The sequence below is a fragment of the Saccopteryx bilineata genome, chromosome 2, assembly GCF_036850765.1.
Source record: "Saccopteryx bilineata isolate mSacBil1 chromosome 2, mSacBil1_pri_phased_curated, whole genome shotgun sequence".
In the NCBI taxonomy this organism is placed as follows: Eukaryota; Metazoa; Chordata; class Mammalia; order Chiroptera; family Emballonuridae; genus Saccopteryx; species Saccopteryx bilineata.
The window spans coordinates 280,364,417-280,381,748 of record NC_089491.1 but is presented as its reverse complement, the minus strand read 5'-3'; the positions used below and the strand labels follow the sequence as shown (position 1 = coordinate 280,381,748).

The 17,332-nt window shown below is 46.3% G+C and overlaps 1 protein-coding gene across 9 annotated transcripts in view; it reads left to right on the top strand.

Moving 5' to 3' along the window:
* FIRRM (FIGNL1 interacting regulator of recombination and mitosis) overlaps positions 1 to 17,332 on the top strand; it is a 46,117-nt gene that overhangs the window by 25,020 nt on the left and 3,765 nt on the right. For 4 of the 9 annotated variants that reach the window (XM_066261069.1, XM_066261068.1, XM_066261065.1 and 1 more), the window contains 11 exons: positions 121 to 185; positions 3,925 to 4,073; positions 4,350 to 4,479; positions 6,684 to 6,870; positions 7,654 to 7,736; positions 8,081 to 8,132; positions 9,948 to 10,037; positions 11,465 to 11,650; positions 13,356 to 13,478; positions 14,404 to 14,499; positions 16,114 to 16,227. In XM_066261069.1, the coding sequence (XP_066117166.1) occupies positions 121 to 185; positions 3,925 to 4,073; positions 4,350 to 4,479; positions 6,684 to 6,870; positions 7,654 to 7,736; positions 8,081 to 8,132; positions 9,948 to 10,037; positions 11,465 to 11,650; positions 13,356 to 13,478; positions 14,404 to 14,499; positions 16,114 to 16,227 (1,275 nt within the window). Of the gene's footprint in view, positions 1 to 120; positions 186 to 3,924; positions 4,074 to 4,349; positions 4,480 to 6,683; positions 6,871 to 7,653; positions 7,737 to 8,080; positions 8,133 to 9,947; positions 10,038 to 11,464; positions 11,651 to 13,355; positions 13,479 to 14,403; positions 14,500 to 16,113; positions 16,228 to 17,332 lie in introns of those variants that run through there. The other 5 variants (XM_066261072.1, XM_066261071.1, XR_010729332.1 and 2 more) reach the window with 3 other exon arrangements.

The following is a 17,332-nucleotide window of genomic DNA, read 5'->3' as shown; positions in this document are numbered from 1 at the left end:
GTGTCCGCTGAGCAGTTAGTAGGTGCTCAGTACACGATAGCCTGATGTCATTTTGGTGATTGTTTTAACAGTAAAGAATTTTAGATGCTTAACCTCATCTTATTTTTTTATTTTGTTTAGGAATTCCTGCCTTTCCTCTCTGATGCTTGCTGCGCACTGCACCAACTTTATCTGCAGATACACAGGTAACAGGAGTGCCGTGTAGTTATTAAAATGCGACACTATTTGAACTAGGCAAAGATGAAGTATATTTTAAAATAAAACACCAGAGTCACTTTTCTTAATGTTTCAGTAAATTCTTATCTGCTTGCTTAAAATAGAGATGACAGCTTTTAAAAATAGATTCCATGTGAGTTTTACATATCTTTGTATTTGTAAGTAGTACCATATACCAAGTGACAAATGACTGCTATGGTGACAAGTACCAAAGGCCAAAAAAAAAAGTTATACGTGTATGTGTTTATTTTCTATTGGCATATTGTTTTTTATCTATGTTAATTTTTTTTTACTCCTAGAAGATTTAAGTCTTAAGTAGTTGTTACTCCATCTCAGAAAAAAAAATTGTAAATTACAGGAAGGTATTGATTTAGATAGGGGCTAAGTGAAATTTGAAATTGACGGTTACCTCACAAGAGCCCACAGTCTGACACTGAAATAGTCCTCAGCTCACTCACCCCGGCACTCTCACTTTCTCTGTCCCGAATCCTCTAGACAGCTCTCCCGTCTCCCTTCAAGCTCCTGGGTCCTGGCACCTCCCCCATCAGTCAGCGTCCCCACTGCCTCCTGAGAAGTTGGGAGCAGGTGGAGGAGAGTGTCCATGCACCCCCTCAGCGCCACTGGTCTCCTTGTCCTGGGGCTGAGCCGTGAGCGCCAGCCGCTCCCTCGCACTCTGGGCTCCCCTCTGGGCGCGGAGCCTCGCTCTAGCAGTTACTTCTCCCTCTCCCATCTTCATCTCTCCTCCCCCATGTCTGTGTCTCTCCCACGAACGTTCAGTGCACTGCCCTTTTCCCTTCCTGAGGACAGCACAGAACCCATGGAACCTCCACTGTGTCCTCCGCTGGGCTCCATTCTGTCATCTGCCTCCGTCCACAGCAAAGCCAGGCAACCTCGTCTGCCCCGCTGTTTTCTGTTGACCCTTGAACAGCACAGGCTGACTTGTGCAGGTCCACTTACACGTGGGTTTTTTCAGTAAATACTGTAAGCATTATTTTCCTTACGATTTTCTCAATAATGTTTTCTTTTCTCTAACATACCTGAGTGTAAGAATACAGCATGTAACACGTAAAACATGCAAAGTGTGTTTTTACTTGGCTGTTTATTATTGGCAGTCTCTCCAGTCAACAGCAGGCTGTTAGTCAAGTTTCTGGGGAACCGTAAGTTCTGCACAGACTTGACTGTGTGGGGGTCGGCACCCCAGCTCCTGCGTTGCTCAAGGGCCAGCTATGTTGTTTTCCTTACCCCAATTCCAGGCAGACCTCCTGTTTTAGCATTTACCACAATGGGTCATCCGTGACCTCCATGCCGCCCCACCCAGAGCTCGGTGTTTGGCCTCACCGGGTCAGCCTGCACTGGTGCTCGGCCCTCTCTGCTGACCTTTTCTGCCAGCTTGCGGACAGCCCCTGGCTGCTCTGTTCTGACCTCCCTGGCCGCTCCTTTCAGCAAGTCTTCCTCCTCCCCTGGCATCTGCGTGGGGTTGCCTGGCCCTCAGCTCTCAGGCCCCTTCTCTGTGCTCGTTCAGTCCCAAGACCTTACATTTGTGTCTCTCCCTTTAATGTAACTACCAGTCAGGACATCTACTCTTAAACTGGCCCAAACCAGACCCTTGTTTCCCACCTGTTTCATCACGCACGTGCACACGCAAGCTGCTTCTGTGTCTTTCCCGTTTCAGTGTAAACGGCAGCTTCCTCCCTCACATTTACCTGGCCCAAAATCCTTGCTGTCTAATGTTTTCCTCTTGTTCTCATACCATCTACAGCTGGTTAATTGGGTCACTTTTGGTATAAGTATGTATGAATTCACTGTGTGTATACAGAATCCAACCACGTGGCACAACCCCAGCTGTTACCATCCAGTCCATCCACAATTACTTTCTTTCCTGATTTTGCAAAGGAGAATCTGGCCCACTGTCTGCTCTGGTCTGCTCCCTGTACAGTAGACAGAGTGAGTGATAAAACAGTGAGTGATAAAATTAGGTTGTGACTTCCGGGCACACCCTCAGATGACTCTGTTCAAACAATTCAGTAGCATTTCCTGTTCACCTGCTCTTGTTTTTTCTCTATACCACCTACCAGCATCTGCAGTGCTATGAAGTTACTTGCTTCCTTGTTAACTGCATCCCTTCACTAGAATGGACACTCTGTAAAGGCAGTGACTTTGTGTATTTTGTTTATTGCTCTGTCCCAGAACAGTGCATGGCTGTGTACGTGGTCATTTATAGTGAACATCTGTCAAATAAATAAATTAAACATACATCATTTGTTTGCAATACAAATATTTTGGCCTGATCAGTGGTGATGCAGTGGCTAGAGTGTTGGCCTAGGACACTGAAGTCCCAGGTTCAAAACCCTGAGGTCACCACTTGAGTGCAGGCTCATCCGGGTTGAGCATGGGGTCATCAACATGACCCCATGATTGATGGCTTGACCCCAAAGGTCACTGGCTTGAGCAAGGAGTCACTGGCTTGGCTGGAGCCTCCCGGTCAAGGTACATATGAGAAGCAATCAGTGAACAACTACAGTGCCACAACTATGACTTAATGCTTCTTATCCCCTTCCCCGCCCCCACTTTAAAAAAAAATGCACCAGTCACACAACTAATGATTGACAGATGGGTGCTTTTTCTATCACACTGCAAAAACAGTGTTTGTCTTTTTTTTTTTAATTATTTTTATTTATTTATTCATTTTAGAGGAGAGAGAGAGAGAGAGAGAGAGAGAGAGAGAGAGAGAGAAGGGGGGAGGAGCAGGAAGCTTTAACTTCCATATGTGCCTTGACCGGGCAAGCCCAGGGTTTTAAACCAGCGACCTCAGCATTCCAGGTCGACGCTTTATCCACTGCGCCACCACAGGTCCAGTGTTTGTCTTAAGTGCATCATTTTATCCCCCTAAATGTTGTTATCCACATGGCTTTTCCCATGTACTGTCAAATGTGCCACAATTAAAATAACTTGGCAGAAAATAATGAATGCATATTTCACATAGGTTTTGATTGAAGTTTAGTTTAAAGCCCATTACTGAGACATTTTCTGTGAAGAAGTCTGCATCTTCCTTGAGTGCAAGTTTACGGTTTAGTTATTGTGAAGCTCTTACTCCTGAGAAACTGAGCATTAATTCATAGATAATTCAGCATTCTACCTATATTAAAACAACTTTTAATAAAAGTGATTACACCAGTGCCTGATCTGTGGTGGCACAGTGGATAAAGCGTTGACCTGGAACTCTGAGGTTGCCGGTTCAAAACCCTGCATTTGTCTGGTCAAGGCACATATGGGAGTTGATGCTTCCTACTCCTCATACCACCATCCCTTCTCTCTAAAGTGAGTAAGTAAAATCCTTTTTAAAAAGTGGTTACACCAGAATTGATCAGAAATGTCTTTTTACATGATTTTTAAGATTCATAATTTTACAGTATATAAAAAATTTTTTTTCAAAGTTTAAGACATCATTGTCAAAATGATATTAAAATGCATCAAAACAATCCAAAGATTTCACTAGGATTCTACATTTCTAATTTTGTGGTAGAACCATCTTACAATTAGTTCTGAGGTTCTTCATACAATTATGGTGTCAGTTCTATAACTTGTTCTATAAAGTGCATGCCGCCTATTTTCTATATGTATATTCAGTGCTAGAGGAACGTTAGTCTGCAGTGCTCCTTGCTACAGTTAGAAGGTAGCTGTAAGTGAGGGGTTCTCCCGCCCCCACAGCAGGTGTCCCCCAAGCCTGTATGCCGCCGCCATCCCCGAGGCCCAGCGGGAGGAGATTGCGGGCACCGTCCTGGGGACCCTGGAGCCCCTCGTGTCACAGCTGCTCACCTTCCGGCCCTTCGTTCACGCGGTTCTAGACGGTCAGCCTGGTAAGCTCCAAACTAGTCTCTGATTAGTCAGGACACGTTAGAGACGGTTATCTCCCCTTACACAGTCATCTTATTTTTTTTTTAAGTTTCAAATTTTTTATTTAAAATTTTTATGACCTGTTTCTTCTCGGAACATATTTCTCATTTCCAAAAATTATGCCTTTAATTTTATTTCATATCACATCAGTTTTTGCTGAAGATCTGTAGAGTGTGTCTGCTTTGGTTGTGACGTAACGACTGTGTTTGTGTTTCCCCCCTTCTCTCTCTCTCTAAAAGAACTGCCGTGCGACCTGCAGTTCCCGCAGTGCCTCCTGCTGGTTGGCGTCATGAGCCAGCTGCCCGCCCAGCCTGAGGATGTACAGGCTCTATGGGCTGCACAGGGCCAGGGCCCCGCCGCCGCACCCAGGTAGCCAAGGTGTCGTTTGTGTCCGGTCCCATTGTGTGGGTGGCGGGTGGTATGGGACGCCCTGCTGTTTGCAGAAATTTTGACCTTGTTGTTCATTGTGTCAGATATTCTAGTTAATAGTTACAGTAGGCCTCATGTATATGTTGCTATTTATAAAAATACATACATATAAGTCTGTACATATAAAAATACTTTAATTTTGTTCAGTATTTTAGAAGGTATTAATAGTGGTGTTTTTTTTGGGGGGGGGGTTGTATTTTTTCTGAAGTTGGAAACAGGGAGGCAGTCAGACAGACTCCCGCATGCGCCTGACTGGGATCCACCCAGCATGCCCACCAATGGGCGATGCTCTGCCCATCTGGGGCGTCGCTCTTTTGCAACCAGAGCCATTCTAGTGCCTGAGGCAGAGGCCACAGAGCCATCCTCAGCACCTGGGCCAACTTTGCTCCAATGGAGCCTTGGCTGCGGGAAGGAAGAGAGAGACAGAGAAAGGAGAGGGAGAGGGGGAAGGGTGGAGAAGCAGATGGGCGTTTCTCCTGTGTGCCCTGGCCAGGAATCGAACCCGGGACTCCTGCACACCAGGCCAACGCTCTACCACTGAGCCAACCAGCCAGGGCCTAATAGTGTTATAAACATTGTGCACAATGGGGCCGATGTCATTAGTAACGTTGGTACCTCCTGGGAGATTTCCCTGGTGTCCACCCCGCTTCCCTGGGTTACTGCTGTGCTGATTTCTTTCTGTCTTCTAGCCCTTTCTTGTGCCACTGCCCTGTTAGATTCCCTGAGGCTGAGGTCTGAGCTCTCGGTTCTCAAGCTCTCGGTTCTCATAAACTCACGCGTGATATGGGGCTCCACCCTGTCGTGCTGAAGGCTTCCCCTCCCACGGTGGCTGCCGTCTCCTCTCCTGCCTCTCGTTCTCTGCGTGCACCCAGCTCTGTCTGACCTGTCGCTCATGTGCACCTTGTACTCGTGCTTCTGTTGCCTTTACTTGTGTATACCTCATCTATTTTAAATTTGTTATTTAAATTCTCAGAAGATTTCCTAAACCATTTCCATCCTAAAACACCTCTTCCTGTGTGAACTACTATATTCTCTCTTTAGCTTTTTTTTTTTTTTTTTTTTTTTTGTATTTTTCCGAAGCTGGAAACGGGGAGAGACAGTCAGACAGACTCCCGCATGCGCCCGACCGGGATCCACCCGGCACGCCCACCAGGGGCCACGCTCTGCCCACCAGTGGGCGATGCTCTGCCCCCCCAGGGCATCGCTCTGCCGCGACCAGAGCCACTCTAGGGCCTGGGGCAGAGGCCAAGGAGCCATCCCCAGCACCTGGGCCATCTTTGCTCCAATGGAGCCTTGGTTGCGGGAGGGGAAGAGAGAGACGGAGAGGAAGGAGGGGGTAGGGGTGGAGAAGCAAATGGGCGTTTCTCCTGTGTGCCCTGGCCGGGAATCGAACCCGAGTCCCCCACACGCCAGGCCGACACTCTACCACTGAGCCAACCGGCCAGGGCCTCTCTAGCTATTTAAATATCAAGCTTCCTGATGAATTTTGTCCTTGACTTTAAATAGTTTTGTACTATGATAATCACCTGGTAAGTGATGCAAAATGTGCAAAGTTTTATCCTTTAAGGAGTTTCTCCCCCAACAGGGACTGTAGCTTAGTTTGTTGTTGTTGTTGTTGTTTTTGCATTTTTCCAAAGCTGGAAACGGGGAGGCAGTCAGACAGACTCCCGCATGCGCCTGACTGGGATCCGCCCAGCATGCCCACCAGGGGGCGATGCTCTGCCCCTCTGGGGCGTCGCTCTGTTGTATCCAGAGCCATCCTAGCGCCTGAGGCAGAGGCCACAGAGCCATCCTCAGCGCCTGGGCCATCCTTGCTCCAATGGAGCATTGGCTGCGGGAGGGGAAGAGAGAGACAGAGAGGAAGGAGAGGGGGAGGGGTGGAGAAGCAGATGGGTGCTTCTCCTGTGTGTCCTGGCCGGGAATCGAACACAGGACTCCTGCACGCCAGGCCAATGCTCTACCACTGAGCCAACCAGCCAGGGTGTAGCTTAGTTTTATGTATGCATGTTCACATAATGGAAATGCATACCTCTTGAGACATCTTGCTTTGCTAAAATAACCCGTGACATGTTATGTTGTTTGTTATACCTGCTAATTATTATACATTACTGACGTTGGGTCCAATGTTCTCCATTTCCCTGCAGGGCGTCCCTCCTCACAGCGCTGTTCCGCAGTTTTGAGCAGTGTTCTGCTGAGCTCTCTCTGCCTGTGCACGTGCAGGGCGTGGGGGACGGAGGGCCAGCCATGGCCACGGCCACCCTGTATGAGCACGTCTGTGTGTGTCTGTGCGCGTTCATTGCTTCCTTCCCACCCTTGCTGTTTCCTGGGCTGGTAAGTCTGGACTGTGAGGCTGAGCACAGGTCACTCTCTTGCATTTTGTTCTTCTGATTGGTCATTGCGACTATTATATACAGAGAAAGCGGAAGTAGTTAATGTCTGTTCTTTTTGACTGTCATTCTCTGAGCTTACACATTTTACCCTCTGGGTCGGTTGTGTCTAGGAAGCAGTAGCTTGAGTCCTGCAGGGCTCAGATGCCGTGTTTGACTGGACTGTCTGAGGAGATGTTCAGGAGGGGGGGGTTGGAAGGCAGTGTGAGGGAGGGACAGGATGTGGGTTCTACCCACTCAGTTCATAGAGAAGAGAAGTGACTTAGGGGCATGCACTGCCCAGTCCCTGGAGAGCTCCCATCAATATGGTTTTGTTAATGGTTTGCATTAGAAGAGATGTTGAGGAAATTCTAGGGAAAATATCCTTAGAATTTACATAAGTATCAGTATCACTTGAGATATTACACAGTAGGGACTATCAGCCATATTAAATGTTATGTTTGGAGCTCAAAAGGCAAAAACAGAAGTACAGACTTGTATGTGACATAAGTTGTTTGAAAGAAAGGTTTCAGGCTCCCTAGAGTCTGGTGGATCCCGGTGATGGGGTCCCCACATCTAGAACCAGTTCCGAATTCCCGAGGGCTGGTGGGCCGTGGGCTCCTTCAGATGCTGAGAAGTGGAGCCTTTGCATCGGGGGCCTGCTGCTGTCTGCATTGGGACCGCGTTTTGTTTTATTTTGAGAAGTGTATCAGTGACAACTTCCCGTGAACTCCCTGTTCCCCGGCAGGATGCGGCCCTGCTGACCGCGGTGTTGAGCTCCAGCATGGTCACCGCCCTGTTGGCGATGGACGCGTGGTGCTTCCTTGCTCGGTACGGCCTACTTTTCAGGTGTTTGGGTTCATGTACAGTAGTGGCTGACAGTAAATGAGTTTAGATTTGTACTTGTATGGGAAAATTTGGTCTCAGTAATCCTTTAATAGCCCCCAAGTGGTCGGATTCCCTTTCGCAGCGCTCAGTAAGGGACCGGGCTCCCTCTCCTTGCATTGGTGTAAATGAGCATGTAACTATTGCTTGGGTGGCTTTGTACATTATATTTCTTGGCCGTGGAAGTAACTACAGCTTACAATAATCAGTGGTTTGTGGAAGTTCATCTCCTTGCTTTTCTGAATACTTGTGTAAATAATTGTGTAAAGACTGCCTCCTTGATCTCGCAGATACGGGACCGCTGAGCTCTGTGCACACCATGTCACCGTTGTGGCTCACCTGGTGAGTAGTGCGCGGGCTGTTGACCCACTTCCCATGAAGGTCTTTGGGGATATGCCAATCTTAAAGAGAATATCAAGTGGAGAAACACACAGTAGCTAAATTATTTTGACAGTTTGTTGATGCTGTTGAAAAAGATGTACTAGAAACAGTGTAAACTGGGGAAATGATATTTTCAAAATTTTATAGAGTTCCATTAATTGTTCTGGGAAGGAAAAACTAGGTTAATTGAAAATAAATTTAAATTTAATGCAGAGTGAGAATAGAGAGAGCTATAATGTTGATGACCACACGCATTCTCTCTCTCATATATGACTTAGGCTGACTTGTGAATTGTCTCCTTCAGTGGGGACGATTGGAGAAGGACTAAATGTGGGAGTGAATAGTTGATGTCTTTTGGGAAAGAAGTAATGCCTTCTGAGCAGGTACAAAGAGAAAATGATTTAATGATGATTTCAGTCTTTCCATGTTTTAAAATTTTAAATTGCAAGATGTTTGATATGTTTCACTTAAGATGGTCATGACCTATTTATTTGTTCCAATTTTTGTCCCTAGCCTTTGATAAGGATCATGTGTGAGTCCCTGTGTCTTCTGTTTCTTAGTGGAGTCCTATATCGTGTCCTGGGTTTTTGGTTTACCCTTTAAGGGTGCTATAGACTGACTGCAGTGAGGGGATTCACAGCCCAAGCCGCTGACACGTCTGTCTGCAGGGCTGGCGGTCTGGCCTGCTTGGCCACTTACTAAGCCCTTAACACATCTTGCACAAAACAAATAATGAATTTTATATGACATGTCTTATGTCTCTTTTAAGTAAAAGCTATTCTAATATATTATGCAAGAAATCGATTTCCAGAAAATGGAGTTTATATAATCTCTTATTGATGCTTCCATATTATAGAATCCACCTCTGCACTGTTATGCTTAGATCTTAAAAGTATCCATGAATTGTTTTTGAGAAGGAAGAGAAGGTTTGTTATCAATTTACCATAAAATGGTAGGTAGAAATACCGTGTGTCCGAAAAGTCATGGTGCACTTTTGACCGGTCACAGGAAAGCAACAAAAGACGATAGAAATGTGAAATCTGCACCAAATAAAAGGAAAACTCCCAGTTTCATACCTATTCAGTGCAGTTCTATGTGGGCTCACACACAGATTTTTTAGGGCTCCTTAGGTAGCTATCCCGTATAGCCTCTACAGACTCATCACTGACTGATGGCCTACCAGACAGGGTTTCTCCACCAAACTGCCGGTTTCCTTCAACTGCTTATCCCACCGAGTAATGTTATTCCTATGTGGTGGCGCCTTGTTATAAATGCGCCGATTTCACGTTGCACTTTGGTCACGGATTCAAATTTAGTGAGCCACAGAACACACTGAACTTTCCTCCGTACCGTCCACATCTCGACTGGCATGGCTGTGGGCTGCTGCACTGTATACACAGTGTTACTTCATCATCTGCGCATGCGCACATGCTGCCACATCATCCTACAGAAACTGGGAGGGTTTTCCTTTTATTTGGTGATTTCACATTTCTGTTGTCTTTTGTTGCTTTCCTGTGACAGGTCAAAGTGCACCATGACTTTACGGACACACTGTAGAGATCCCAAAGTGGTGTTCTTAAATAAAGCATCAAAATTGTTTTTTCATTATAAAAGCAATCTAGGTACATGAAAGAAAAAAAAAAGTCAAAGCTCCAAATTAGAAATGAAAATCACCTATAGTCTTACCTCCCATAAAAGAGCTCCTGTTCGCACTTGGCATTGAAAAGCTTATAAAGTGCAGATTCTAGGCAGTCAGCCTCTCCTATCTTCTCTCAGGTCCGGTCCTGCCCCGGCGAGTGTCACCAGCTCAGCCACCTGTCGGTGCTCCTGAGACGACTCTTCTTCTTCATGGCCCCGCCCCAGCAGGCAAGACACCCACCTGTCCAACACACTCCAGCAGCCGCGAGGATTGCGTTCAGGCTCACTAAAGGCTTTTTTCTTCCTCCTCCCATTTAATCTCCATTTAAATACATGGGTGTATTTTCTTATTCTTAATTCTAAGGAGGAAAATCTTAATTTTCTGAACTGTTCCTTAAGCACATTCCTGTGAACTGTCATCAGCATGAGCAGTTTTAAATCTTTAAAACTGGTGTTGAGCCCCGGGCTTTCAGACTCAGAGCAGTAAATAGTTGCTCTTTCTCCGTCCCACAATCTGGTGCTGCCTTCCCTTGACCGTTGTCCACAGCAGTATTTTCCAGTTTCTGCTGGGGGAGGAAACTAGTGCCTTCTCTCACTGGCTTTGTTATAAAGAGGGGTCCTGTTTGACCTGACGATCAGCGGTTGGCAGTCTTCTTGGCTGTCCCGACGCGGTTTGGTTTTGTGAGTGAACCTAGTTGTTACACTAGATGCACAGCCCAAGAGGGGCCCGCTGTCCTGGCTCTAGAACCTGCCCAGGAGATAGCCATGTGGTTTCTTCCTTCTTCTGAGCTAAGTATTTTCTGCAAACAAAGACTCAACTGTAAGTGCAGTATAAAACGGGAAAATTTCTCTGTAAATTTAACAATGGGTTTTTATTTCATTTTTGATGTAGTAAAAGCTTTTCATTCAATGATCAGATTTTGGATATTGTAAATTAGATTATTCTACTTTGTAAAAATTACATTAGTATACTTCCTGGTTGGATCACACTTAATTTAATAATTAAGTGCACCATTGTTTTTGCTGTTTTCCCACCAGGGACTAACTGGACATTTTAACTGTTCTTAGGACTGTGTGTTCCATTTCTCACCTGCATGCTAACATCTCGCTGTGACAAACAGCACGTGTGTCTGTGGCCTGGCAGCACTGTGGGGCTGCTTCAGTGGCAAAGCAGGTCTGCCAGCCCCGCTGCCCAGCCAGTGGCGACACGGTAACTAGCTCCATGTGCCACCCAAAAGTAGGCCCGCGCCAGCTTCCCACTGGAAAACTGAGCCTGTGACCTTTGCTTCTTTAAGATCTTGTTGCCATATTTTAGAACGTTACTGTTGATGTAACTGTACAAGGTGATGAGTGTATTTGTAGGAGACTTACTGAGTAGAGGCCCGATAACATAGCCAGCCTGACTAATAAGGAAATGCATTCTTTACCGTTTTAGCGTGTGCGGTCACGTTCCACTTAAACTGTGGAAACAAATGCAACAAGACAAAAATAATGCACGTTCACTTAACATTACCTTGATCTGGTACCTTGTGATAACACTATCCAATTAAAAAACTTATAAAAATATTAAACATGGAAGCTAATACTTAAGCTTTTGTGCATTCATTCATCAGAGTATCTTATGTTACTCATGCTTCTCTGACATTTTATTTTAGGTGGAGTTTCTCCAGGAGTTTTCCCCAGAAGAAGCAGCAAATCTGCCTGTGTGGCAACATCTGTGTTTGCAGGCTTTCCCTGCTGAGCTGAGGAGGCAGGCAGCTCAGGAGGTCACCAGAGCTGCCGTCACCCAGAGCCAGAGGTGGCTGAGCAGCCAGCGTACCACTAGGGACCTGGACTCGCTGGCAAGTCGTCAGTTCCACTGGTCTGGTCCTCAGTAGCCATTGCTGAGCTCCGTTTCAGGCACCGGGGTGGGTCGTGGTGAGGTGGGCGCAGTCTCTGCCCGCAGCTTAGAGACTTGCAAGATTCTCACATGTCTGTGGTGTACAAAGGGCTTGGAGAAGGGTACTGTCTTGAGTGATGTAAATTACGTTGGGGTGAGTGTCTGAAACTCAAGACACATTGGAGCAAGACAAACTCATTAGGAAATACTTGATTTGTAGTATTTTGCTGACACGTCTCTGGGTCAGGCAGACATCCTTCTGTTTGACAGGATATGGCCCCCACTTATATATAATGCTTCCTCTTAAAATAGTGGAATAAAGAAGAAATTCATCTGTAAGAAGCACTCAGTATGATTTTGAAATATCAACTGACTGTAGTATATGTAATTAAATTTTCCAGTTGAGTGTTCATCCACCCACCCACCCATGCATGAATGTATCCATCCATCCACCCACCCACCCACCCATCCATCTATCTATCCACGCATGCATGCATCCATCCGAGCGTCCGTCCGTCCATCCAAACCCACCTGGGGTGCTCTAGGTGCCCAACACGGTCATTGGGTACATCAAGAACAGAACAAGAATTCCTACTCTCATGGACGTACACTTGAGCTTAGCAAGGCAGTAAAGTAAGCAGTGAGTGTGGATGCTGGTTTGCGGTAAGAGGAGAAAAGTAAGGTGGGGACAGGGCCTTCAGAAGGCTGAGGGCCAATACCTTCGGGTTTTTCACAGGGTTATATTTCAGTCGTGAGTATAACTGTCCTGCTCTGCATTAACATGTACATGTGTCCAGAGGAAATAAAAGTATTTATGGGCCTTTATTTTGAGAGAACTGTTAAATACCTAGTTAGGAGTGGACTGAATTGTTCAGGCTTTGCATTTACTATGTACTGATTTCTACAGTCAAGACCAAAAAAAATTTGGGGGGTAAAGTAAATGACTTATTTTCTGAAATTGAATAAATCTTTGATGTATGACCAAAACTTTAGTTCAGCTGGTCATTTAATTTATTTGTGAAGAGAAATCGGTCAATCATAAATAAAAAGCTGTACAGTGATTATATAAAATTAAGTGAAGGTGTTACCATATAATGGATTGAAGGCATTGTTGCTATCATTCCACTCCTGGCCTTCACTCCGGTTCACCCCCAAGCCCACCCCTGCCAGAGAGAGAGGTGAGATCTGCGTAAGAGTGAGCCTAGAAAAGGCCCTTTCCATCTCAGACTCAAGATGGCGGACTTGCTTATTAAGTGCAGTGTTGCTGAAGAGCTTTAAAGGTTAATTATAAAACAACAGCAATGATAAAAACTTAGTAACTTAAAAAGCTTGCTAGATGTGTCATATAAAGAAGTTAAATTGATAAATATTATAAATTAGCTTGGCCATAATGACTTTTTGTATCAAACATATTTATTAAAATGCAGTGCTTTTCATTTCATTACTCAATTTCCAACCTAAAAGGAAAAAAGCTTATTTAGAAACATGAAGCAGATGTTTGCATTAAGAAAAATTCTTTTCAAAATATATTACAGAAATAGCTGAAGAGATGGCTGGGTCTTAGGCACATAATCGCACAGGGTGTGTTACAAAGAGTTGTAACTCCTAGGCAACCGGGCTCCAGCGCCCGGGCTGTGTCGACTCATGCGCACTTCCCGTCCCCGCAGAACACCGCGCTGTCGGCTCTGCTCGCAGTGTGTCACTCTGCCGGTGAGGCTCTGGAGACGGGACAGTGGACCGCAGTGATGGAGGTCGGAGGGCAGCTCTGGGCCCACCTGAACGCCGAGCTGGTAAGGAAAGCACCTGAGCATTTCCCCAAGCAAACACTGCAAAAAGTGAGCAGCCCTGCGCCCGAGCGGGGAGGGCTCCCGTCTCCAGGGGCCGCCCACTCGCTCTCCTGGGGTGAGCGGACCGAGGCAGGAAGACTAGGCCTGGTGAAGCCAGTGGCAGTCCAGGGAACAATCTTTCTGACCAGTTGGACCCGAATTTTTTTTTCATGTCTTTTCCCCTATTGTGTCTTCTCTCTCGGTTTAGTTTCATCTGTTTTGTGATTCTGGGTCTTTAATATCTTGTGGGCTTGAAGGTGGGTAGGGAACGTGGACGATGTGGCTAGTGTGCGTCCTCTTCTCCACGACAAAGCCAGGTGGTGAGCCGGCTAGAGCTGCAGTTGATGTGTCCTGCAGGTGATTTCAGTTTGCAAATAATCTGAAGGTGCCTGAATTTAACTAGAAATAAATGACCTCTGCTTGCCTGGCCAGCGGGAGCTGAAGGCAGCGGCCATTTGTCTGGGAAACACAGACACGGCTTCGCGGGATCTTCTGCGTCATCACGCAGGGCCAGGTTTCCCAGCCACAGTGTTTCCCTTCCACAAGTGCACCCCAGTCCTCACGGTCACTCAGTACACAGCCACAGGCTCTGCTGGTGACATCATGCACTGTATTGTGACAAGTATTTGTGAAGAGGCAGGTGGGATTTTACGACTCGGGAACATACAAGCTCAGTGGCAGACAAAATCAGACCCGGGTTTGGGTGGAGGCCCTGCCCCTTCCTCCTCATGTGACCTCTGCCCCTTTTCTTCCCGGGACACTGAGGTTTGTAAGCGTGAGTGTGGTCATGAATACAGAGAGCCTCGTTATAGAATAAATGCTCATTAAAAGGCTGCTGGTCATATGTAGTTGAACATTTTCACCAAAATTATTTTGTTTCTTATTTAAGGTAACAGGTCAACCTTATGTTCAACAGACACTCAGCCTTTTATTTCCACTGTTGGGATTTTTCATCCAAACCCTGGATTCTCGGCTGATAAGTCAGGTAAGGCCAGTGGGCCAGTTGGTCCTTGGTTGGGGAAGTTGTACGCTGGTGTGACTTAGAGTATCTTTCTAGAAGCGCAGCTTGTCGAGCTGCACGTGGCAAAGCCACAGATCTGCCCATCCCGCAGTGTCGCCTGCTCACTCTCCTTCTCCAGGGCAGTGTTAGTACACTGGGCTGTTCATTCCTTCATCTGTTCTTCCTCGGTTCCCAGACACAGAACCGTCAGAACTTCCGTTGCTGTCACCTGCCCAGAGAAGCCCCTGAGCATGAGTTGGTTCCATGTGGCCAGCTGTCACATCATTTCAGCAGCCTGGGAGCAAGGGCTGTAACAAGCATGGCTGTAAAGACGGTCCTCAGTCTTCCTTTGAGGAAACAATGACTTTGAAGAGCACTGCCAGGTTTTCTCTGACCGCAGCCTGCATGCTGGGACCGGCAGAACCGGGTCACATGGGGCTGCTCAGCCTGGCCCCCCGTTGGAGGCGCTAGGCCGACAGGGAAAAGGGTAAAGGCTTCAACTTATCTGAGTAGTTGAGAGGCTCTGAGATGAGTCTAGACAGAATGATCCCCAAAATCGAGTTGGCTTCTGCTCAGAGTCACATTAGAAACAGCTGTTAAGAATAAAACTAAGCCTTGCTGTTCGGGAAGAGGGACGTAGGGGATGGCACCCCAGCAGTGCTTGTGGGGGTGGGACCGGGGGGCTTTGTTTTAGTTGCTCTGGAATATTTGCTGAGTAGGTATATTTTTTAATTACTCTGTGTCACCTGGATTATTAAATTATAGTGAATGAGAATATGATAAAATATTAAATTTTATTTCTGAAGCTTTTATTCTTTTATGAAAAATTAAATAATATTTTGATACAGTTGTACCCTCCTTTAAAAAATCCAAATAACTAAAATTCTAAAATTTCAATATAATTGCTCATTTAGCCATGGCTTCCCTTATGGAAGACTTACTCTTACTGTGCTTTTAAATCAGGTTGGCAAACTGTGACCTCCTGGCTGGATTCTGCCCCATTTTTAGCACAAATGCTGAGGATTTTTATATTCTTAAAGGTTTATAAAATAAAAATAATAAAATATGCAACAGGGAACATGCTGCAAACCCTAGAATACTGACCACCTAGCCCTTTACAGAAAGTTTTGCCAATCCTTGCTAACAATAATGAACTAAAATAAAATACAAAAGGATTTTTATTTATTTACTTATTTTAAGATCTTCTTTAAGAGAGGGGAGAGAGAGAAGGGAGGAGCAGGAAACATCAACTCCCATATGTGCAAGCCCAGGGTTTCGAACCAGCGACCTCAGGGTTCCAGGTCGATGCTCTATCCACTGTGCCACCACCGGCCAGGCACAAAAGAATTTTTAGAGATTTGAAAGAGGAGCATTGGTATATCGTTTTTCAGAAACTTTTTTTTTTAAACCCAGTGGTTGGTAGGAAAGGACGCTGTAGTAACTGACTCAAATGATTTTATTCAAACCTTCCTGAAGTTTGGGCTTCGTGGCGTGTTCTACTATTCTGGGTTTTGCCTGGTTCCCCCCCCTCCCACCCCCATCCCCATCCAAATCTTAGTCACATTCCATAAAGTAGTAATTGTCTGGTCTCCTCCTTAGGTAGTAACTCTGCAGGCCTCGCTCCTCGCGGGAGAGCCTCCTGACCACGTCCGCTTGGCAGTCCTGGACTTTGTGTCTTCTTTAGGAAAACTTGTTATATCTCCAGCTCTCCAGGTAGTCCTCTGCATTCTGCTCTTGTTCACAGAACTCAGGAAGAGTAAATGACTAAGGGATGTTTTAGGCTTTTAGTTTCAATTCTGCGGATTGCTGACAATGAAAGCTGAGGGATAAACGTGTTTTGTGAAGAGAGGGAGGAGGACTTGGTCAAAACAGAACTCGGCCCTGGCCAGTTGGCTCAGCTGTAGAGCGTCAGCCTGGCATGCAGAAGTCCCGGGTTCGATTCCCGGCCAGGGCACACAGGAGAGGCGCCCATCTGCTTCTCCACCCCTCCCCCTCTCCTTCCTCTCTGTCTCTCTCTTCCCCTCCCGCAGCCGAGGCTCCATTGGAGCAAAGATGGCCTGGGCGCTGGGGATGGCTCCTTGGCTTCTGCCCCAGGCACTAGAGTGGCTCTGGTTGCAACAGAGCAACGCCCCAGAAGGGCAGAGCATCACCCCCTGGTGGGCATGCCGGGTGGATTCAGGTCGGGAGCATGCGGGAGTCTGTCTGACTGCCTCCCCGTTTCCAGCTTCAGAAAAAATACAAAAAAACAAACAAAAAAAAACAGAACTCATTTTCTGTGTGTGCTGACATACATAGAGTTGGCTGTAGTCTTGAGTTCTCTCTGGGCTTTAGCACACTGGGTTCTGGGGAAGAAAAACATCACAGATAATGAGGAAGTTGTATCTCACCAAAGTTATTCTTTTGGTTTTATATCCATGGAAGGGAGCCTGTGTGTTTTTAAGAAAGTGTTTTGACTATGATGCAGAGTAAGTGCAGTTGGCAATTGGGCATTTATGAAGTGCTGGGAAGGCCTGGAGCCCTGGCAGTTAGGAGACCATCCCCCAGGCAGCCTCTCCCTCCGGTGGCCGACCCTCCACCTTTGTGGGAGAGACCAGAAAGCTCCCCAATAAGACCTTGTTCTGTATCTGGAGCAAAACCACAGTGGACGTCACATGTGGGTTAACATCCTTGAAACCACAAAATATAACTGGATAGTTGCTCAAGGGCTCTTATTTGCCTCCAGGTAAATGGCACCGTACCACTTGTTTTCTTCACGAGAGGTTGTTCCCTGAGGTTGACGACAGTTTCCAACTGTGTGGACAAAAGGAGCCAAAGAGAC